The sequence below is a fragment of the Dipodomys merriami genome, unplaced genomic scaffold (assembly GCF_024711535.1).
Source record: "Dipodomys merriami isolate MVZ:Mamm:240054 unplaced genomic scaffold, mDipMer1.0.p SCAF_915, whole genome shotgun sequence".
In the NCBI taxonomy this organism is placed as follows: domain Eukaryota; kingdom Metazoa; phylum Chordata; class Mammalia; order Rodentia; family Heteromyidae; genus Dipodomys; species Dipodomys merriami.
In genome coordinates this window covers 133,083-157,988 of record NW_027206530.1, presented here as the reverse complement: position 1 = coordinate 157,988, position 24,906 = coordinate 133,083, and the positions used below count along the sequence as shown (strand labels likewise).

Here is a 24,906-nt window from a genome sequence, read left to right as displayed (position 1 = left end):
CTCACTAATCATGCAAAATAACCTTCTGAGATAAATAATTTGTGGAAGGACAACATGGGGGTGGGAGGGGAGCTACCAAATGTTCCTTATTTTCTTGATTATGGTCTTGGGGCAGAACACACACATTTACACACAACAGATGAATGTAGAAGTCATGATTTCTGGGGCTGGGAAGGTGGCTCAGTGGTAGAGCACTTGCCTTGCATGCCTCTGAGGCCCTGGTATGATTCCTCAGCACCACATAAGCAAAAAGAAAAAAAGCCAGAAGTGGCGCTGTGGCTCAGGTGGCAGAGCAGTAGCCTTGAGCTGAGGAGCTGAGGGACAGCGCCCAGGCCCAGAGTTCAGGCCCATGACCGGACCCCCCCCCCCCAAAAGAAGTCATGATTTCTTTCACTATGTAAATATGTATATGTACATATACAGGAAGGCAATGCTTCTCATTAGTATCTGTGATTAAAGCTGATGTTTTCTGATCTAAATCAAAACAAAGTCAAAATCCTCTCAAGTTACTTCACAATCAATGATGATCAGTCTTTCCAAACACTGCACTAAGCCAGTGTACTGCCAGAAGATCTAGTCACCTTAGGTACAAAATTCTACGGCAAAAATATCAGTATTTTAAAAGCACGTGTGCTTTTATACAGGCACTTTTACAGAGGTTGCCACGCTCATAAGGATCAAGACTCCTGAATCATCAATTCAAGATATCAAATGTTTTCCCCTTAAAGGTACTTCTGCATACCCGAGCTCTCTGAAACCAGAGACTGTCGAGGCAAGGCCAAACGCCACCGCCTCTACCTGATTCTTCCAGGGCATCATTAGCTAGGACCAACACTTTGGGAATTCCATCCAGAGGGAGAGAAGGTGTGGGCAAGGATCAAGAGAACAACTGGAACATAGTTCCTTTAACAGCTGAAAGCTAGGGTTGAGTAAACAAACCATAAATGGCTAACAATGGGATTATTTCAACAACTGAGTATTTCAGGAAACTTGGACAAATACTGACATTATTAACATGCAATAATTGCACAATAAGGAAAAAAATAAGAACAGTTTAAAATCGTAATTAAAAATCACAGTTAAGACTGTAACACTGATAAACCATAGTGGTTTCTATTCTTTTTTGGGCATATCTAACTTTCTAATTTCCTAATAATCATATTACCTTGTGGTAGGAAAAAAGAAAAAAAGAGAATAAGCTTATCCCTACTGTCTGTACAGCTCTTAGGAATTAGTAATTTTAAAAAAGATTTGGGAAATAAGTCTATTACTATATTTCCTGACCCGGAGAGGTGAAATATTTTACTAAGTTAAATCATCACTAAGGTAGTATTTTTATTTTATATATAAGAATGTGCATATATAAATCTTTTAGTATCATTTGGTAATTATTTTTCATACTATAATAAAAGAATTTGGAAAAGAGCAATAAAATCTGTAAAGTTGACTGCCAAGGTTGTCAAAAGTAGTTCCCTTTGAAGAGACAAACACGTTCGTGGTTTCATGGCTTGTGAGGGTTAGGGAACTACTATGGCATAAAACAGGCAGGACTGAAAGAATTTGTGAAATGAACTTGAAACTGCACATCGTAGCAGAACCAATGGTTCTCAGGCCCCAAACAGTAGGACAGAAGAAGTAACATCAATTTCCACTAAGGCCAAGGAGAAATGCACTAATAATCCCTGCTTCATTTCTCAAGGCAGCTGTGAAAGCTCACGGATTCTATACTATGAAACCCATCAGATAGTATTTTACTGTATGTCCTCTGGTCAACGGAGTGCTATTTTATGCACTGTTATTTCTCTTTTGAGCGGTCCCTCCTGGTGTCCCCTCGATGTCCTATACAGCATGGGGCCGGCAGAAGGACACGGTCTTTTATGGTGTGCCCAGGAACAGAATACAGACCAACATAAACCTACCTTTTCTTTCATCAGTGACAGTGCTAGCGCTGAGCATGGAGGCTCACATCTGTATTCCTGACTACTTGCAGGGCAGGGATCAGAAAACTTCACCAGGCTCCATTTCAACCACAAAAAGCTGGGTACAAGGTCTCACACCTGCCATCCTAGCTATGCAGTGATGTAAATGGGGCCGCGGTCCTGGGGACCTAGACTTACATGTGAGGCCCTATTTGAAAACTATTAAAAGCAAAAAGGACAGGAATACGCTTCAAGTGGTAGAGCATCGGCCTAACACACACAAAGACTGGAGTTCAACCCCAGACCACAAAAAAGAAAAATCATCATCATTTTAATAGTGCTAGAACTAAAATATCTATACACAAAGTGAACAATTTCTTTCTTCCACCATACCACACACAAAAATACTAAATGGGACAAAGATCTAAATACAAAGACGAAAAATACAATTTTTTAAAATTACACTGATTCAAATACAGCAGCCACTGGTTATAGTGACCAGTATATATATATTTCAAAGTACTAATCAGTCAATACACGTTAATTATACCTAAATAACACCAAGTCAAATAAAAACGGATATGGAGCAGGTAAAACGGACAGGGAAGATGGAGACAAAGACATAAGCACCTGTGTGTGTAGAAACAGATCTAGTACTTATCTAGTTAGAAAATGTATTTCAGTTTTTACCAGGTTAATAACCCTATTTGCTGAAGGTGATTGCTTGTAGTTTCAGATATTTATTGATTTATAAGCAGATTACTGGCTGGCCTGGGATGAAGAACACCAATGTATTAGCCCTGGATGCCCCCCGTCCAACACGCATCGGTGAGTGCTGTAACACACTGGATACTAGCTGGGATGTGAGAGCGCAGCAGCTTTGTAAGGAGGCAGGTAACTCATTTCAACACACAGCTCAGCCAGAGTCATTAAAGACACTGGAGGGGTAGGAAGGAACGAGGTTAGAACTCAGTCTAGATAGAATCAGTGCTGTTAGGGAAGGGAGAGATGGGGAACAGAAGTGGGGTAAGAAATGAAGGTAATGGCTAAGTGCTGACACTCCTGTCAGCAAATGGGCCTGCTGTATCCTGAGGACACCAGGGGGCCAGGGAGGGGCGGAGGTGGGAGGAGGTGGGAGCAGCTGGGAGCAGCTGCACAGCAGGAGGGGCGAGGAAAACCTCAGGGGCGTTCAGTGCTATCGGATCCCTCTTCCTCCCCTGTACTTTCTTCAGGCCCTTTGTGAAGGCAGGTTGGGAAGAGGAACAATCCTATCATGCTGCTGTGAAGACTCCATTCAGTGTAAAGAATTCAGCCGGGCATCAGTGGCTCACGCCTGTCATCCTAGCTACTCAGGAGGATGAGATCTGAGGACTGAGGTTCAAAGCCAGCCTGGCCAGGAAATTCTGTGAGACTCTTATCTCCGATAAACTCACTCAGAAAAACAGAAGTGGCGCTGTGGCTCAAGTGGTAGGGCGCTAGCCTTGAGCTGAAGAGCTGAGGGACAGCGCCAGGCCCAGAGTTCAAGCCCTGTGGATTTTTCTATGGACTTACGAAGAATCTACCCAGAGAGAAAGCAAGGCAAAGGCTCAGTCACTGTCAGAAGAAGCAGTACGCACCATGTCAGGCCAGAACAGCACATCCCGGGGTGCCTCACACATCTAAGGTGTAAGTCACCAACCGTCGGCCTGAAGTCTCCCAAAGGCAGCAGCAGCACTCCAGCCAATCGAGCTGAGCTATCAGTATGTGCCAATCCTGATACAGGGCTTGCCACTAAAGAGCCTGAAGACCAGAGGTCAGCCAAGGTCTTTTAAAAGGCAGTCACCTGTAATGTGAAAAGCCTGCCACCATCTCAGTCACAACTACTCAACTCTGCCTTTGAAACACAAAAATAGCCACACTACAGACGTGCACAAGTGTGGCCATGTTTCAGCAAAACATTATGTACAAACGCTGGAACCCAAGTTTCTCATTCGTTTTTACCTGTATAAAAGACTATTCCTCCCCTGGCGCCGGGGCTCTGTCTACAACCCTAAGTCCAGGGCTGAGACGGGGAGGCTGGCCTGGCAGAGACGCTCAGCCGACCATCTTCCCGGAGGGGCCCCAAGCAGGCAGACAGGCACAGCTCACACAGTGGAAAAGAGGAACTTGGGGCACAGGCTCAGCAGAATGCCCGCCTAGCAACAGCGCCCTGGAAAAATTACTTTTATGGGTTTTCCCCCCAACTATTTAAAAATGTAAAAACTATTGTTAGCCTGATGGGACAACAAAGAAGAAAAAAATCAGGGAATGGGTCAAACCTGGCACCTGGCTACAGTCTGTTACCCGCTGGTAACAAGCTTCCCAGAAGGTATCTATAGGATCTTGATTAGGGAGTACCCTACAGAAAATGCACTAACTTTGTGACTAGGGACCACAAGTTTCCAACTAAGAATGTTCACAACTCTGTGCATGGACCCCATTGTACTTTTAATATTACTTAATAAACAGGAAAATATAAAATGATAAAAAGCTACCCAATAATGTTGGCCAGGTGCTAGGTGGCACATGTCTGAACCAAGGTGGAGGGAGACTGAACGAGGCCAGCCAGCATAACAGCTTGGTGCAGAAGCACACCCCATCACCCCAACCACGTGGGAGGCTAAGACTGGCAGGAGTCAGCTGGGCAGAAAAGCTCACAAGACCAGTCTTAACAGAAAACGCTAAAAGCAGATGTGATGGCACATGTATGCCTGCCCAGTTATTGTGGGAGGCACAAAATAGGACTGTGGTCCAGGCTGGCCTGAGTAAAAAGGCAAAATGACCGGAGGCATGGCTCAAGCAATACAGCACACCTAACAAGCGAAAATCTCCAAGTCAAACATCTCTCTCACACACACACCACACCCCTCTGAACAAAGTAATGCTCTAAAATACGTATTAACTTGATTAGCCACAAGCCTTTCTTTATATGTGCATAGTCATAGTAGCAGCAATAGGTACAAATATATTTGTTTTATTTTTTTTTTTTGGTCAGTCATGGGGCCTGAACTCTGGGCCTGGGCGCTGTCCCTCAGCTCTTCAGCTCAAGGTTAGCACTCTACCACTTGAACCACAGTGCCACTTCTGGCTTTTTCTGCTTATGTAGTGCTGAAGAATGGAACCCAGGGCCTCATGCATGCAAGGCAAGCAGTCTACCACTAAGCCACCTTCCCAGTCTAAATGTATGTCTTAAATCTACAAAGTTTAATGTACATGGAATTCACTAGCTCCTTGCAAATTCTCGTACTGGGAATACTGTGAAGACTGTACTTCAGGGGTTCCTTCAGCGAACATCTCCTTCGAATCATCCTGTGGAAATGGAAGTTGAGTTTGGCAAAGAGGCATTTTGACTATTTTGGTGAGGGTGAGTTTTTGGGGAGTAGTTCTAAGATTCAAACTTACAGCCTCGATCTTGCTAGTAAGCAGAACTTTACTGCTTAGGGACCCTTCCAACTTTTTTTTTTTGTACTGGTTAGTCTTTTAAAAGTATTAATTTATGTTATTGTTATTATAGAGGTGATACACGGAGGGGCTGTGTATCAGGTGTTACGTAACCTGCTCCCTCCCTCCTATCTCCGCCCGTGAGCTGTACAGTTCACTTTCACCAATGCCCAGTGGGCTTTTTCTTCAGATTCCGTGCCCTCCTCCCACCCTCCTACGGATATGCACGTACATACACTGTATATGAGGTAAAGAATACAGAATCATCAGCCAAAGAAAAACAAATTAAGAAAGGAGTCCTTTGTTTCTTTGGAGATCGTTTCGGTATCTGTATTGTTTTATATATACGAAGAGGTGCTTGGGCATTGCACCTTTGGGATTCTCTCCTATAACTACCTTCTTTTGATCTCACTAAATGTGAGTATCTAGAATCCTGTGTAATTTGTCATATCCCAGTGTGTATTAGACCTGACTTCCATATATCAAACTTCTGCCATTTGTCTCTCTGATCCTCGCTTACCTTGCTTAACATTATTTGCTCTAGTTCCATCCATTTCCCTGCAAATGACATTATTTTATTTTTTCTGATGGCTGTGTAAAATTCCATTGTATACAGGTACCTCATTTTTGGGATCCACCTATCTATTGTATGGCATCTGGGTTGCTTCCCAATTTTGACTATGGTGAATAGTGCAGCAATGAACATGGATGTGCACTGGTTAGTCTTGAGACAGAGTTTCATTTCCCAAGTAGGCCCATGCCTGGACTATAACCCTATTTTATGCTTCCCACCATAAATGGGATGCCAGGCACCCACTACCACATCTGGCTTTTTCTAATGAGATAGTCTCATGAGAATTTTCTACTGGGGCTGACCTGAAACTCTGATCCGCCTCATCTCAAATCTCCTTATAAAGCTGCCGTAACAGACATGCAACACTAAACCCCACTAACTATGAGAAGTGGGTTTCATGCCCAGGTTGCCTTAACCATGATCCTTCTATTTCAGCCTCCTAAATAGCTAGGATGACAAATGCAAACAACAGGTGCTCAAGGTGGGTTTTTTTGGGCTTGTTTTTGTGTGTGAATTAATGAAAACAAAATAGAAACGGGAGAAGGGCGGAGGGGTAAAATCCTGGGGTCTAACTGAGGGACCGTGCTGTCTGCTTACTTGCGCAATGTCACTTGGGCCATACTCCCAACCCAGGAGATTCTTATACTAAAAAATAAAATCCAAAGGGGTAGACTGATAGTCTGATGGGGAATTCATTTCAGAAAATCAGCCTTTAAAACCAAGAACCACATTTATCATCTGTTAATACCAAAACTCAGGGTCCAAATTTCAGGTCTGTCACAGAAGTCGTCAATATCAAAATAAGGGTGTCTAAAATTGGACTCAGAATTCTAATGTCAGACCTTGGTTCTACGTGACTATGAAGATCTAGTCTTATACCAGACCTCTGTAAAAGCAGATGCATTTAACAGAGACCTTGATTCACATCAGCATGGAAGTGAAGTCACACATCGTCCTCACAGGGAGGTGAACCAATCCACAAGATTAAAGAGTACTAGGGAGGGGCTGGGAAGGTGGCTCAGTGGTAGAGTGCTTGCCTAGCATGCATGAAGCCCTGGGTTCAATTCCTCAGTACCACATACACAGAAAAAGCTGGAAATGGCGCTGTGGCTCAAGTGGTAGAGCGCCCACCTTGAGCAAAGGAAGCTCAGGGACAGTGCCCAGACCCTGAGTTCAAGCCCCACAACCAACAACAACAAAAAGAGCCCTGGGGATAGGTGGGGAATACGCACCTGAAGTGGGCGAAAGTGCAGACTGTTATCTGGAGATGTAAGTGTATGTTCTGGAGGGAGAACGTGTCTCGTTTTGAGCACTGGGAGGCACATTTAAGAAATCCCAAATCAAAATAGTGTCGTCATGGGAGCTGCTGATGATCTGAAACTCATCAAACTGCAGCCGAAACACGCGTCCAGAATGTTCCTGTGAGACCAACAATGTAATTAGTGAGGTGAGATGCAGCCCAGGCGAGGGTGGCACCTGTCTCCACCAACAGCTGCTCGGGAGGCTCGAGGGTGAAAGCCAGCCAGGCAGGACCGTCTGTGAGACTCTTAGCTCCAATTAACCAGCAGAGGCTGGAAGCAGAGCTGTCTCAAAGCAGCAGAGCACTAGTCTTGAGCAAAAGAGCTCAAGGACAGTGCTCAGGCCCTAAGTTCAAACCAAGGATCGGCGCATGCGCGCACGCACACATGTGTGTGCATGTGCGCGCACACATGCACACACACAGACCGAGGCCACCCTCACATCTCACAAGCATGAAGCAGAAGTTCAAAAGCCAGCTGATCACCTGAGCTTCCTGCTCAGCTTCCTTGATTTTTGAGCTTTACTCTAACTAAAGAACCAAGTCTTCCTTCTACATCTGTTCACCGAGTGAGCCGCAGCCCAGATCCTAGCCATTTGCCAGGAAGGAAAATTACATGAGAATCTCACAAAGCCTCAGGCAAGATAAAAAAGGATATTTAATACCCACTTGTAATAGTAAAAACCAGAACCAGCCTACTCAGGAGGCTGAGGTGTGAGTATCTCAGTTTGGAGCTAGTCTCCAGAAAGTTCAGAAGACCCCATCTCAGCCCCTGGCTAGGTGCAGAGGTGTGAGTCTGCCCTCCCCCTACAGGGGGCGTCGGGCAGTGCCATTAGGAGGACGCCAGTCAAGACAGCCAGAGCATAAAGCCCCACCAGCATTGACAACAGCCAACAGAGAAATGTCCCGAAGCATGGCCGAAGAGGCAACATGGCCCCTAGCAAGAACAGGTAGCCCAGTCCCGCAGAGCAAAGCACTAGAAGCATTACCAAGACAACTAACTATCGCTCTGCATGGTCTAAACAATACAGGAAATGAAGACATGAAAGAGAAAAATCACTGAAAACAAGAAACATTTAGCAGCATTTTCAGATGGTCTAACTCTTTAAAAATATGATGGATTGTCCTAGAAATAGTTTTAGGTAAAGTTGTTCAAATAAGATAAACCTAAAAAATAATGCACTGTTGGTCTTTGCTCATGCCTGTAGCAGCAGTTACTCAGAAGACAGAGATTAAGACGCCTGAGGTCTGAGGCCCGCCCAGGCATGCCGCCAGGGCTTAGTGGCACACACATGCCATTCCAGCTATGCAGGCAGGAAGCTGTCTGAGGCTGGCCCTGGGAAAAATTCAAGACCCTATCTTAACAACTAAAAGCAAAAGAGGTCTGGGGTGCGGCTCTGAAGGAGTTCAAACCCTACAACCTCTAAGAAAAAAAGTCCTTCTTTATTCAGTTTTAAAGCAAAAAAAATCTTGACATCTGCATTGACCTGGAGGTTGCGATGTTAAATATGTGAAATAGCGAGGCTCAGGAAGACTTACACTGTGTGATCTTACGTATGTCCTCTAATAAAAAGTTAACCTCAGCCAGCACCAATGGCTCACACTTGCAATCCTGACTACTAAGGAGGCTGTGAATGAGGATTGCATTTTGAAGCCAGCCTGGGCAGGAAAGTCCATGAAACTCTTAGCTCTAATTAACCACCAAAAAACTGGAGGTAGAAGTGTGGCTCAAGTGGCAGAGAGCTAGCCTTCAGCAAAAAGACTCAGGGACAGCACCGAGCCTCAGGCCTAGTACCAAAGACAACAAAAAAAGTTAAGCTTATAGAAACATGGAGAGGATGGGAGAGTTGGAGGGAATGAGATCGGGAAAGAGGCACAAAACTGTAGTTACTCTACAGGAATCCATTTTAGTGATCTACTGTAGCACAGTGGCCACAACGAGTAATAACTGTGTATTTCAAAAGAGGCAAATTAAATTTTTAACTTTTTCCAAAAAATGCTAACTGGCAGAGTGACAGATGTTAATTAGGTTGGCTCAACTTTTCTATATAATGTATATGTAGCTCAAAACATCACATTGCACCGTACGAATATACATTTAATTACTGCCCATCAATTAAAATATAAAGTACTTCTTATGGAACTGTAAGCCCTTTATACAACTACTTAATAATACTGAGTATTTCTACATGCCAAAGCAATAATTCATATAGTTGTGGATTGAGAGGAAATTCTGCTTTAATAGCACATAAATGTGCCTGTATTATGAAACTATGTCACCACCACACAGAAATCTCTTTGGGAGATTAAGGAGAAGACAATTAGTCAAACCTATAAAGCCATCAGGGTATCTACAAAGGAGGAAGCTTTTATGGTAATGTTGGTGACTAACATGGGGCTCGGCACAGGGGTACAGACCTGTGATCCTGGCATGGGAGGTTAGGACAGGGGAATGGTAAATTTTAAGCTGTATACTGAGACCCTGTCTCAAAAACAAGGGGGAGAAAAGCCCATGATTCTGTCTAAGCAAACTGAACAGTGCACTTCTCTGAAAGCATGCTGTGAGGAACACGGCTTGCTTCTTCTACCCAGGCAGCTATCTGCAGATAGTTCCCACCAGCACAGAGAAAGCCCACGTACCACCAGAGTGCGCAAACACAGGGTGCTTGCTGGAGCGCGAGGGTCAAGGGCAGCTTGCAAATCCCAAACTTTAATTTTCCTACAAAGGAAAATGAGACTGTGGTTAGTGGCGAGTTTACCATGTTCTCAACTACCCTGAAGAGTAGTGGACAACATGTTTGTGATCTTACAAGTTTCTGAGCCAATAATGCTTAGCTTAAAAGAAAAATGAGGATCTAAACATTCTCAGAACTGTTAAAGTTCAGAAGAAATGTTATGCCTAAAGAGGTAAAAAAAAATCACTTTAGATGATCTAAGTTCAATTCCCGACTTGCTAACAACTTATGTCACCAAATTCACTCATTATTCAGGGGACCCTCTGGGACCGAGCAGATGCTGATGACAGAAATCTAGGCTACCAGTAAAACCCCAAGGCTACCAACCCACCTCCAATAAGTAAATGCTGAGAACCAGGATGTGAATTTATGCAGATCTAGGCCTTAAGTACACATACTAAGTCATCTCGAAAGGTTTAACGTTCCCTCATTTAAAAAAGCACATGGGGTTTTAAAGCGTATTATTCAATTGATCAAACATCAAAAGTAGAAATGTATCCTCAATCTCATCAGAAAAAAAAGGTGGGTTTTGGGGGGGTAAGGAAAGAACTGAGCTCTGCTGCAACCAGACCTACTTCCCTCATGACTGTCAAAATCATCAGCTTGGGAGGTTCAGAGGCTTTTCATTTACTGTAGCCCTCTGGGTCTGAATGTCCTCACTTCACCGATCAGAACAGTAACAGCACGTTCCGTCCCCCTTAACACAGGTAGTACCTAGCAATGGACCCTGCACAACAGTGCTGCTCAGCACACAAGTCTTCTTTTTGTTCTCCATGTGGCTACGGCAGTACATACCCATCATAGGCACCACTGACAATCCTCTTGTTGTCAAACCGAATGCATCGGACCAACTCTTCATGTCCCTCCAGAACTCTTAAACAGGCACCACATTCGATGTCCCATAGCCTTGAATGAAAAACAGACATCTGTGAAACAAATTATACACATAGAAAAGGTCTTTTATGTTCATACAGATAAGCCTTCTCCCTCTCTTTGAGATCTTCATGGCTATTTCTCTCTTGTCCCATACCGTATACATAAAGGTATAGACAGGAGAGAATTCAAACTATGTAATTCCTTAGAAAGGCTAATTTACAGCCCAACAAAATCAATACCAGAAATTGAGTGCCTGAAAGGTGGTTGGGATCAAGGGGGGGGGGGAGGGGAATGCAGTCACAAAGGTCAATACATTTCCTACAAGATTGAGAAAACTGGGGGAAGGGGAGGGTTGGGAGGGACACTGATCACAGTGCACTCACTGTTTTCATAATCAACTACTTAAAGATAATTTTAGAAGGTGTAAAAGTACACTAGGACAACTTTCATTTTTGTCTGAGACTGAAACTCAAACATGCTATCTGACGCTTGCTTTCACATGGCTAGCGATCACCATCTGAGCCACACCTCTAACCCTTTGGAATTTTTTAAGCAAGAAGCTTTGATTTTGCTTAATGCCTAGGCATTATCTTCAAGTCTGGTCTCAGAAGGGCTTTGACTGTAGCAGTAAAGAAAAGGCATTTCCAGATAGGAGACCATGAGGCCCACCACAGCTGGAAATGGTGGACCAGCACGGTGGCATCTTAATACTGATGGGGCTCAGGGCTGCCAAACTTACACAGTCGGAGTGGAAGACACAAGGTACACATAGTCTCTGGGAAATACAAACCCACGGACTACTTAAGCCTTTTTCTCTGCATATGACTTACATGGTGGAATTTCACAAGTGCTCTATTTATGGAATTAGAGATGTTTTTCCTCCTCTCTCCAACACTGGTTTTTATAAATTTCTTGCAAAAAAAATCACAGTAAACTAGCATGTATAAAACAAAGTGACACAGTAATTTGTATAAACAAGGTGAACACAGTAATTACATTTAGCTACAGAAGCTCTCAGCAAACTCTGCTCTAAAAAGTAATGATGGTTTCTCTGATCTACTTGTAAAGTAAAAACTACAGACAAATACTCACCTCAGAGACTAATGAGGAAGTTAAAAGACTTATGAAACAAGGCAATCCCATAGGCATTAGAAGCTCTACATTTTCACATTGCTTAAAGCGAGTCTTGTGCTGTTAGCTCACTCCTATAACACTAGCAACTTGGGAGACTAAGATAAGGAGTACTATAGCTCAATGCTAGCCAGGACAGGAAAGTTCACAACATCTTCTCAACCAATAGCTAGACAAGGTGGCACATGAATAAACAAGCAGATCAAGGTACATGCCCAAGCAGGAAGTAAGATTCTATCTCAGAAATAACCAACACAAAAAAGGGCTGGAGGTGTGGCTCAGCAGAAATACCTGAAAATAAAGAAAACTTACGATTTTACATCGCGCTGTAGCCCAGTGTTTGACTACTCTATTAAAAGCAAAACAAGACTTACACAGAGGATTTAAAAAGAAAACTGCTGGGCACTGGTGGCTCATACCTGTAACCCTAGCTACTTAGGAGGCTGAGGTCTGAGGATCGCGGTTCAAATTCAAAGCCAGCCTAGGCTCTTACCGCCGATTAACCACCAAGAAGTTGGAAATGGAGCTGCAGCTCAAGTTGTATGTACAGTGCTAGCCTTGAGCAAAAACCATCAGGGACAGCACCTAGGCCCTGAGTTCAAGCCTCAGGACTGGCACCCCCATTACCTCCTAAAAAAATCTTGAACTCAGTCTTTATTAGCTCAAACATTAGGCAAGTTGGTTATAAACACCAAAGTTATATAGTCACTTCTACAAAAAATACTAACATATTTGAAATAGTAGAAAATGACTGGTGGTCTTACTAAGATATAACGTGTCTATTTCTAGTCATACTTAATAAAAAGCAAGGACTGTTGGAAAGAGAAAAGGGAGGTAGAACAAACAGCCAGGAGGAGATGATTTTATAAGAGACATGAAGTGCCCTGCCATCTGTTGGGAAGGAAACGGGACTCCTGGATGAGGAAAAGCAGAGTGAGCTTAGCCACAAATCTTAGGTACTCTGGTAGTAAGCAATTCCAAGTGCTGCTGTTATAAAACTGTGTACTGGGAGAATCCTGGAAGACCCCCAAGGGCATACAGTTTTCCCACTTGAACTGAAGATCCAAATAACTGTAAGAGTTCATTTGAGCCTTGAGACTAACAGATAAATCACAACAGTATGGCAAAAATAAGCCTGCTGTCAGTATTTCTACTCACCTGATGGTGTTATCTGATGATCCACTAACGACTAGCCGATCCCGGTACTGGAGGCAGGCAATACCTCGCTTATGCCCATTAAGAGTACGAACAAATTCACAGGTGCTAGTGCTCCAGACCTATGTGACAAATAGCATGTTTTTAAGACTAAACAGAGAAAAGCCCTCCATAATATATACCCTTAAAAAAGAAAGAGAGAGAGACAGCCGAGTATAGTAATACATGATTGTGATCCCAGCACCCTGGAGGCTGCAGAAGGAAGATCCAGAGTTCCAGGATAGACTAGGCTGAATGAATAGCAAGTTCTAAGCTAGTCTGGATGACAAAACAAGAGAAGGGGAAGACTTCTAACACTGTGTCTAACAATGATGCAAACACACAATTACAACAAAGAATCATCTAACTCAAAGTTGAAAGCTGGGGGAGAAACTGGTCAGAATGAAGCTGTCTTACCTGTTGAGTGGTAAAACTGGAATAAAATACAGAGAGGGTTGTGATCTTCACAAAGGGAGTATCTCCTGGATAATCCAGGCATTTATTAGCTTGGAGGAAAGAGTTTGTGGCAGATTTTGTGTTTTTACACCAGCTGACATGTCAAACCTAATGTAACTGCTATAAATGGCTCCATTTATTTGGCCATCTCACCCCTAATATTACCTGTATGGAAAAGATAATACCCTTTGCTGGGAAATAATCTGCAAGATTTAGATAATCACACTTAATATATGATAAACTAAGTAAAAAAGATACATAGTAACTGTAGTGCCATTAATTATTATACCAACTGCATTTGTAGTTGAGATGGGTATTTACATAAAGGGGGGGGAGCTGGACCCTTCTCATATCATATACAAGTTTAATACAAAATGACCTAATAATCAAAGACCTAAGTGGAAGAACTGAAATTATACAGCTCTTAGAAGAAAACACAGAAGTAAATCTCTGTGGCCTGGGCTTAGACTTTTAACAAAAGCATAACAAACAAACAAACAAAAACCCCTAATAACCTGGATGTTATTAAAATTAAAATCATAGCCAGGTGCTGGTGGCTCACCCCTGTAATCCTAACTACTCAGGAGGCTGAGATCTGAGGATCATGGTTCAAAGCCAGCCTGGGCAGGAAAGTCTATGAGACTCTCATCTCCAATTCAACATGAGAAAACTGGAAGTAGAGCTCTGGCTCAAAGTGGTAAGAGCACTAGCTTTGAACAAAAGAATTCAGGGACTACACCCAGGCCCTGAGTTCAGGCCCCACGACCAGGGGAAAAAAAAAAAAATTAAAGTAAAATTATTAGTGCTTTAAGCAAGTAAAAAGATACCCCAAAGAATGGATAATCACATATCTGACAAGTTGTATCCAGAATATGTTTTTAAGAAACATTTTTATAACTCAGCCATAAAAAGGTAAATTGCTCAACTTTTATAGGGTCATAAGATTTAAATGAATTCCTCCAAGAAGGCACCAATAGCCAATAAGCACCTAGGAATGATTAATAATCAATATTATTAGTCACTAGTACTCCTGCACATGCACTTGGATAGCAGGGTTAAAAGACACATAATAATAAATGTTGGCAAGAGTAGAGGTTGGTTGTATGAAGGCACTGTTTCGTATGAAGGCCCAAATGCTTTTGACTTCCAGATACAGGTCTTGTACTAACTGGTGTCAGTGTGGGGCAGGTTAAAGCATACAAACCCTGGCTGTCATCTTTCAGATTACCTAATCTAATGCGTGATGCCATACAGTCTGTGATTTGTGGGGCCACAGTCACCAGAATTCTGTCTGGTGAAAGAAGATTCTTTGAGCATGTTTAAGCCCTCATATATTGTTGGCAGGATTGTACAATAGTGCATATTTTAAAAATAGTTCGGTAGTTCTTCAACATGTTAAACACACAACTACCATCCTAAGAGAACTAGAAGTAAACAAACATGCAAAAACCTGTACATAAATGTTGTAGCTTTATTCTATAGCTACTATCAGTGTATAGCCAGAAAATGCAAAGAACCGAAAGTCCAGCTACTGATAAATAGATAAACAAGATGTGGTACATCCACAGACAAAATGGAATTTTACTCAGTCACTAGAAGCAAGGAATTATTGCTTCTAAAGTGGATGAGCCTTGAAAACAAAAACAAAAGCACACGGGACACAAACTGTTACATATTATCTGCTTACATTTATATGACTAGAAAGGCAAATCTTAGAAACAAAAGGGAAGGTAGGGGAAGGGGCAGGTCAGTAGTGGGATTGACTACTACTAGAAGAGGTGTTTTAGATAAAATTTGATTTTAAAAGTTCATAAAACACATAGTGTCAGTGTAATACACAGCGCTGTAACTGTACTAAAGACCACTGAAGTGTAAATGCTTAATCTTATAGTATGGAAATTCTATTCAGGTAAGGCTGCTATAAAATAATAAGAAAGCTAAGGCTTTCTTAATACTTTTTTTTTTTTTTTATGGTTGGTCATGGGGCTTGAACTCTGGGCCTGGGCGCTGTCCCTCAGCTCTTCAGCTCAAGGCAAGCTCTCTACCACTTGAGCCTTAGCCACTTCCAGTTTTCTGGAGATAAGAGTCTCACGGACTTTCCTGCCCAGGCTGGCTTTGTACCACAATCCTCAGATCTCAGCCTCCTGAGTAGCTAAGATTACAGGCATGAGCCACCGGTGCCCGACAAAAGCTAATACTTTTAAAAGCTAGCATTGATATTGGAACAGAAATACATTTACCAATCTGGCGGGACATCATAGCCCATGTGCCTACATCCTTACATGGACACTAGCCCTCACAGGCAGGGCCAGGCCGTGTTTGTCTCATTTCTCTACAGTCAGCCCAGGTCTAGGCCACCACAAGCTCTCAAAATGAAGGGGATACAATGGATTATGTCCTGCCACTATCTAGCCCTGTGATCTCCAACAGAATGCTTAAGTGTGGGAGCCACATTGGTGGAGCAGATCTGAGAGGGCTGGGAGGGTGGAGTGCGTGCGTAGATGGATTCTCTGCCTTCTACTGGACGGCTTTTTCTCCTCTCTGGCCGGTGGTTCTGGAGGCATACAGGGTGGGAGGATCTCCTGGCTCATGGTCTCTCAAGGTGCCAGGAGCCCCCTCTGCTTTCTCTTTGCTGTCCAAGGGACAGGAGCAGGCAGGTCCTAACTGCAGACACTTACTTTGATGGTCCTGTCTCCAGAAGCAGACACAATGTACTTGTCATCAAAGTCTACTACATTGACAGCAGCGCGGTGTCCAACCAGGACACGGCGTAAAGTGATATCAGTGGCAGAGGCCATGTCCCACACAGCAATGGAGCGATCCTTGGAGCACGTCACCATCAGTCCATTGCTGAAGCGTAAGTGCAGTACAGCTTCATTGTGATGGATCAGTGTGTTCAGAACTTCACCTGTGTTCACATCCCACACTCTAGAAGGGAAGAGACACACATGATGCTTAATTACTGTGCAGCCAGGGAAAGAGTCTTAATGAACATGTGGAAATACAGGCTTTAAAAAATTTAGTAAATACAATCAATTCAAGGTGGGGTGGTGAGCTGCAGCAGCTTTCTTGCTTGCTGTAAGTGCTGAGATGGTTTTAGAAAAGGCAGGTAATTGTGGCTCTGCTCCAGCTTACGTGAGACTTGATAGGCACGCAAGCCTGGTGTCTGAAGGCTTGTGGTGATGGGGAAGATGCCCTCTACAGACAGTGGGTTTCTAGCAGGTAGGTGATAACAAAAGGAATGCTTGGCAGTGGAAGACAAGCACAAGCACCAAGTTGTTGCTGATTTTAGATGCAGGCGAATTTGTCATTTCAAACTATAAATCATGGAATCTCTCAATTCCCAAAGCCATTTCCTCACCTAACTAACTGTGTATGGACAAAGTCAGAGTGTCCTGATGGCTTCAAACCAAAGATATGGGGGTGTTAGGTGCAACCTTTCAGAAACATCAAAACTTTTCTGCAGTCCTAATCTCCTAAGAGGCCAAGTTCATACAAATCAGAGGGAAAAAAAAAAAAGACTGAATTCAAAGACTGAGCCATGATCTGTGCTAAGAGCAGCTGCGTAGGTCCAAGAGGACCAGGAGCAATGCCAAAGCCTAGTGACAAAAACCAACGGAGCAGGAGAAAAGAATTGTGATGCCTCATGTGAGCCCGGGGTAAGCGTGGACTTCAATCGTGACCCCATCTAGCAGGCCCCGCTGCTCATCTGCAATGAAACATCACTACTTTCATCTTCCTTTGCCCTTTAAACAGAACTAGAAACTAAGGCCTTCACTACTGGAAAGGCCATCACATTTCAGGTTCCAAATGTCCTTTAACTCTGAAAAAATTATTTAATTATATTTAATTTCTCTGATCTTGGTTTCCCAATAGAAGACAGTATCTTCCTACTTGCAAAGGCTGATGTCTAAACATTATTATCTAGCTTGCAGCGTTCACCTGCTCTATCCCCCTCAAAAGGCTCTGCAAACTGCCTCTGATTCTCTCTGTACCTGAGGGTGGCACTTACTATACGTCCTCCTCTAGACCACCGGATTCCAAGAGGAGAAAGCAAGCCTAATGCTAGGCATTTTATAGGAAAGCGTGACATCATCTCTATAAAGCAGGGCAAGAGGACTCAATCATTTAAAAATTGGCGTTCCAAGCTCAGAGACAAAGGGCGTGTGTTTTCACATATGCAGAAGCCAGATCTAAAACACTGGAACATAATAAATTATACAGGTCTGTAGGCATTTACATACAGTGAGGAGGCTACTAGGGGAAGAACAGAAGATATATAGATATATATCTTGAAATGAACTCCAGGAAATGAAAACAAGAGGTTTTAAATTTTTTGCTGTTCTTGTTTTCTTTCCTTTTTGTTCTATCTGATCATTTATCTGTCTTCGGGAGGGTAAGGGGAGGCACAGAAATGGAGGGAAAGGATGAACAAATGCAGCAATGGTACTCACTGGACACTGTTGAAAATGAACTGTACAACTTGTGGGTGGGCATGGGGGGCGGGGGGAACTGGGAGAAAGCAAGGAACGGATGACATTGTCCAAAAGGAAATGTATTCTTCATCTGACTTACTTAATACATCTATATCAAAAACAGCAGATAAACATGCACACGAAGTGTGTCAATCTTATAAGCAGGTGTGCAACTCAGTCGCCTCAGGAAAAATGACCTAGTAGGAACAATCAAGTTAGAACACTCACCTCACCGTAGAATCTGAAGAGCCAGTTACAATGACACGCTCGTCATACTGGAGACAGAGGACAGAGCCTGTGTGTCCTGTTAACACTTTCAAACATTCCAGACTGGTTTTATCCCAAATCTATTTAGAGAAGATCAACGACAAACAGTGATTTAGTGCAGAACATTTCGTCTATGTTACTGTCACGCCTTGTGTTCTAGATCATAAAATAAAAGGTTCTGTGCCACAGTAAGAGATAAATATCAAATAGGTGAGAAATGATGAGATGGAATAAAGGAAATACTAATGAATTTTTGGAAGAGATGCAGAGCTTTGTCTAATTTGAACCCTTAGCTATTTTACTAAGTACACTTACCAACAGCCTTATAAAAGGACTTTTAATATAAAAGTGTGGAGTTAGCACATCCTTTGGTGGCAACATCTGTTAAAATGCACACATCTTATATTTACAATAACAAAAAATGAGAAATGAAGCGTCTAACACTTTGGGAAAATCCCAGAACAAACTACCAAGAGTTCTTCTCCCATCCCCACTGTGCGCATGCCAGTAATGCTGTCCTTTAGGTTTTTTTTTTGCTCAGGGCTGGTGCTCTGCCACTTGAGCCACCGGTTCCACCTCTGGCTTTTTTTGTGGTTAATTCGAGATAAGAGTCTCATCAACTTTCCTGCTTGGGCTGGCTTTGAACCGTAATCTTCAGATCTTAGCTTCTGAGTAGGTAGGATTTACAGGAATGAGCCACCAGAGCTTCAGCTATGAAGAGTTGTGGTTTTTTTGTTTTTTTTTTTTAAGTGATTTCTTTTTTTCTCTTTTCTTTTCTTTCTTTTTTTTTTTTTTTGCAGGTCATGGGGCCTGTACTCTGGGCCTGGGCGCATTCCCTCAGCTCTTCAGCTCAAGGCTAGCGCTCTACCACTTAGGCCACAGCGCCACTTCTGTTTATTTCTGCTTATGTGGTGCTGAGGAATTGAACCCATGGCCTCATGCATGCATGCGAGGCAAGCACTCTACCACTGAGCCACCTTCCCAGCCCATGAAGAGTTTTTAATGAGAAAATACAAAGCTTTATTATAGTTACACACTAAAAATCAAGATAAAAAGTGTCTACACTATGACTGTGTGTATATGTTTGTGTGTATATATATGTGTATGTGTGTGTGTCCTATATTTTCTAAGATACAGGAAATTAAACATAAGCACTACTTGTTTGGGTGGAGTGCTCTTTCTTCCTGTTGGTCACTGTCTTTGTGGCTTTTCTTTTCTAAAATGTCAGGTAGTTGGATGCATCCTGTGTAGGTCTTCTCAGATTGGCTTCTTTAACTTAGTCATATGCATCTGAAGTTTTTCCATGTCTTTCACATCTTGAGAAGTTAATTTCTTTTTAGTGCTGAAAATTATTCCATTCTATGGACATATCTGTTTATTTATCCATTCACCTACTGAAAGCCATTTTGCTATTTCCAAGTTTTAGTAATTGTGAATAAGGCTGCTATAAACATATGCACAGGTTTGGAGTAGACATAAGACCTCCACTCCTTTAAGTAAATACCAAGTAGTGCCAATTGACAGACAGGTCACACAGCAGCAGTTTTAGAACTGCCACACTGCCTTCCAATGTGGCTGCATTATTTTGCATTCTTACTCGCAATGAATGAGAGTTCAAGTTGCTCTACCTCTTGACCACCGTTTGTTCTAGCTGTTAACACTGATAGATACATATATCTTACCATTACTTTAATTTGCATTTTCCTGAAGATATATGATCCAGGACATTTTTGAAATCTCTTTGCTATTGGCATATCTTTCCTGATAAGATGTCTATTAAGGTATTTTCCTATTTTTAAAATGTGGCTATTTTCTTATGGTTGAATTTTAAAGTTTTTGCACATTTTGAATAACAGTCTTTCATCAGGTGTGTCTTTTACAGACCAGAAATTTACGTCCTCATGCTCTTAACAGCATATCTCACAGAGAAGGACTTTTTAAAAAATTTGAATGAAGGCTACCTCATCAGTCCCTTCTTTCCTAGATTAAGCTTTTGGTGTTGTATCTAAAATGTCATCAGCTAGCCCAAAATCTCACTTGATGAGCAGGTAACCCTATTCCCAGTTTTTACTCGAGTAAATTAAAACCTACATTCTCATAAAGACCTAATATGCATGTGCTTATAATGGCTTTATTCACAATTATGAGAAACTGCAAACAGTAAAACACCCTTTAAGAACCAACTGAGTAATTATGGTGCCCTTAAGAAAATGTAACACTCTTCAGCAATGAAAGGGAATTAACTATTATTAAATACAACATAGATGATCTCAAATGTATTGTGCTAACTATAAGAAATCAGACTCAAAGACTACACTATAAAAATCCATTGAACAGAAATGGGGGGACAGGGTGAAAATGCAGCATAAAGTGTGTTGAAAGTAAACTACGTAACTTGTAAGTGGGGACGGGAGGGAAAACTGGGAGTGGGAGGGGAGTGGTGGTGTGCTCACTACCTGACTTAGGTAACTGTAACCCTCTGTACATCACCTTTATAGTAATAAAAAAATTAAAAATCCATTGACAGTATAAATCCTTTGATAGGATGTTCTGGAAAAGGAAAATAAGTGATAGGATCAGGAAAAAAGATCACTGGTTTCTTGTGCACAGGGGATTAAGTGGTAAAGATGAGATCTCACAGGGGCAGGACGGGGCATGAAGGCACCTGAAACTACTCTTTTTACCTTGATTGTTATTTTGGCTATCAAAGTACTTCATCAGAAAGATTGATCTTTCTGGTGTATGTTAAAAGTCCTCACGGTTTTATTACATATGAAGAGTTTATTAGCTACAAACAATGTAAAACAGTCACAGAATCCGGTCAAACCAACTAAACAGAGGAGGAGTGCAGTTTATTATTGAAAAGTGAATGGAAACAATTTTTCACTGGTTTTTTTTGTTTTTCATTTTATCATTGGAGCCCTTGTCAGAAAATATAAAAGCCAGTGACTTTGATTTCCAGTCAAACCAAGAGTATTTTTACCAGCTAGCAAAGTATTCAAGCACCTAGTGAAACTGGAGCAATTCCTATTTACACTTAAACAGAGAACACTGTGGGCTTGCTTAGAGGAGGGTGAGAAATGAGGTGATCCGGGTCTTTATTCTCTGGCTCTGTTTCTCCCAAACCAGTCTGGGAGCTGCTAAGGTAGAGCAGGACAGATACAAGGCAATCTGCAGTTAACAGAAAGACTGCTACATTCCCACCACTATTTTAAAAATAATGCATACAAATGCAGCCATTTACCTTAATAGAATTATCCCGCAGGCCACTGATAATTTTTTCGTCATCATATTGTAGACAGTAGACTCCTTTACTGTTTTCGGAGCGGCACTGAATTCTCTGCAAGTTATGACGCCCACACCGCCAGTTGGATTCTATAGTCTGGCAAGAAATGGGCCAAAAGATGAGTTTGTGCCAAGTAACTATTCTTTTAGGTTTCAGAATGTGACATTTTTTTCCAAAAGAGCACACCATTGCTACTCCAATCTTGTTTTGCATGACTGTGTGTTGACAGGAATCACGCTGTTTTCCAATAATAAATGTTTTGTTCCCAAAAACTTTCCCTGTCTGTCTGGCAAACTAGCACAGGACTTCCAGTGAGTTTTGGGTTAGGTCTGAAATGGCCTAGACAGAATTCAGTGTTTAGAAAATGTCATTTGTGCCTAAAACATATAAATAAATGAAACCTCAGAGTCACTCCCTAATGTCAGTAACAGTATTTGGCAAAAGACTGCTGCGTATGAAGCATACGTAGAAATCTATGGATCCAATCAAAGCAATGTCTTGACCATTGAGAAAAGATCGTGTATAACTAGCACATGTCAACTACAAAGAAAAAATTCTGTCATCAGCTTTTTCTATCCCACCAAACTAAAATCACATCACAGTAAGAATGGCACATTTTAGTCGCATCACCCTTCCAACGCTCACTGGGATTTTAGGGTATTCTAGACCACTTAGGATAAAAAGATCAGGACACATCCAAGATGCATTCAAATGAGGCACAGACCAGGCATGGTAGAACACACCTGTAATTTCAGTACTAAAAGGCTATGGCAGCAAGCGGACACATTTGAGAGCAGCCTGATCTACGCAGTGAGACCTTGTTTCAGAAACAAATCACCACCCCAGCTCACACTAATGCATCCCTTTGGTATCCGGGCACACAGCATCCCCAACTAGAGGTAAAGATGGTCCTTGGCTTACAGCGATTACACCTAGGCTTTATGATGCAAAAGCAATACCTGTCCATTCAGTAGAATCTATACTCTGAATTTTGATCTTTTCCCTGGAGATGTACAATGCCAAGATGTGGCAACAAGGGAAACAAGAAAACCCAACAATGTACTGGGCTGCAAGTTTCAGGTGTTCAGTAAGGTTAGATGGATTGAGTACACTTAACTTAAAATGAATTTATCATGATGCAATCCAATCATAAACATCTGTATTATAAGTTTACTTGACTAAAGGATTAGTGTAATAACCTTGCAAGAAAGCTCGCATTGTTTCTCTTTTTCAAACAAGAAAATAAAAGTTTAATCTGCCTGAGACAACAAAACTACTAATTAGACTAGCTGGAAATCATACCCAGTTCCTTCTGGTTCAGCCTGTGCTTTTGATACTAACATATTCACACCTATGAAGAAGTATGGCTCTAGAGGTAGCGAACTCTCCATGGACAGTTCAAATAAAACATCAGTGCCACAGAGTGGTGTCATCAAACTTTATGCTTCAGAATAGAGGGAGATCAAGAGCACTATAGCCGGAGACAACCATACCTCCCGCCCCCCCCCCCACGGTTTAGTGAGGTCCACAATACCTCACGTCTGGTGGTGGAGACAAGTTTTCCCAGGGTCAAAAGTGGTAATGGTAAGAACAACAAGTCTGAATTTTTGGTTCTTGACATTAGAGAACAATAATGACAATGATACCTGGTCACACTTAGTTTAAGGTTTAAGTTTCAATTATTATCTCTGAATAGCTACTAGCCTAACTACTTTGGGAGAAGGTAAGTCTATCTCCATAAATATCCCTTTATCACAATAAGCACCTAGTTACTAGCTAATGTCTAACACATCATATCTCCTCTTACTTTGAAGAAAGTATCCTCTGTACTCTTGAAAACATTACAATCTCTCAAATGCTATGTTTCTGGTAGTATACTTTCCAGGAATATGGTGTGTGTTTCCCCTCCATATCCACTCTACAACTCAGCACAAAAATCAAAGTCTACAGGTGTTCACGTTACACACACACACACACACACACACACACACACACACACAAAAATGGTGTGAGATTTCCACTTAACCTGTGCATGGCCCCAGTGTTCAGCAAAGGTCTTAGAGATATCTGTACCTTCAAAGACCACATAGAGCTTTGAAAGAACAGGGTGGTGTATTTACAACACCCAGGAGGCGAGGAGGTTGCTGTGGAGATGCCAGGAGAACCTGCCCATCGTACTTGCTCTGAAGTCAGGATGTCCAAGCTGGGTCACCATTTCCAGCGAGTCAGCAAAATGTCTTAGCATCACTTTTCAGAACTATCTCTGCTACCTGTGCCAAGTCAGGCATCAATCTGTCTAGGGGTTCCAGACTATAGAGAACTTCTTCAACTGAACGCCGTGCTTGTAGAGAAGTGTTTTTAAGATAGTGACAGGTATGAGCTGAGGAGGCAATATTTGCTGGTAAGAAGTCTATTTCTTGGTCTGTCACCCTAGGGACTGGCTATCCATATTGAGTGAGAACACTGGAAGCCAGCGAAGTCGACTCCACGCAAACCCCAAGTGCTACCAGACAAACACAGCATTGCTTAGCCACACACTCGAAGTTTCTACATTCACTGAGCTGTGCTTAGGGGTAAAACATAATTGCTTTCTTATTCTGTATTTCAATGAACAGAAAAGGCACGTTCATGATTACATGGACTGCTTGAATTTTTTTTTCCTCATTCAAGAGGAGGTGGGGGAATTTCCTACATGCCCCTCTACTGGTCTAAGATGGCCCTTTGAACCGGGTGACTTGGTCACAACTCCATTACTACCCTTACCACCCTGAAGACATACAGGGCGGAGCAAGTTTTGGTAGGCACCACGCTTCTTTTCTTAGTGCAATGGAAGTCAGGAAATAGCTTCTCTTCTCGATGCTTATAAAGAGCCCAACTTTCTACAAAGACAGACATTTCTGAATGTTAAAAAAGGAAAAGGTTGTGAATAATTCCCAGTGGGCCGTTTTCAGAAGTCCTCAGCTAAGGCTATTTAAAAAATACAACTAGGCTCCAAAATCCCAAGGCAAGCATAACTTCTAGGAGCAGATCAGAGAGTCCTAGACAGCTGCACGCCACCCAAGGTACGCTCCTCAATTCCCAAGGCCACCCACATACGAAAGCAGCTGACTGTCTGCCTGAGAAACACTACCACCAACTCTGTTCACCTCAACTCCTAATTAGAAAACTAGACCTTTAAAAGTGGCAGGCTGCCCACTGTAGTAGAAAATACCTACGTCAAGCAGCAGCTTTGGCACA

The 24,906-nt window shown here is 42.3% G+C and overlaps 1 protein-coding gene across 7 annotated transcripts in view; it reads right to left on the bottom strand.

The window, feature by feature from the left end:
* The window catches only part of LOC138821426 (F-box/WD repeat-containing protein 11-like), a 99,683-nt gene that overhangs the window by 2,773 nt on the left and 72,004 nt on the right, over positions 1–24,906 (bottom strand). For all 7 annotated transcript variants that reach the window (XM_070013633.1, XM_070013630.1, XM_070013632.1 and 4 more), the window contains 7 exons: positions 21,628–21,765; positions 18,345–18,463; positions 16,320–16,569; positions 13,150–13,268; positions 10,780–10,890; positions 9,890–9,968; positions 7,185–7,371 (listed from right to left, as the gene is read on the bottom strand). In XM_070013633.1, coding sequence (XP_069869734.1) covers positions 7,210–7,371; positions 9,890–9,968; positions 10,780–10,890; positions 13,150–13,268; positions 16,320–16,569; positions 18,345–18,463; positions 21,628–21,765 — 978 coding nt within the window. In that variant the 3' untranslated portion in view covers positions 7,185–7,209. The remainder of the gene's footprint in view (positions 1–7,184; positions 7,372–9,889; positions 9,969–10,779; positions 10,891–13,149; positions 13,269–16,319; positions 16,570–18,344; positions 18,464–21,627; positions 21,766–24,906) is intronic.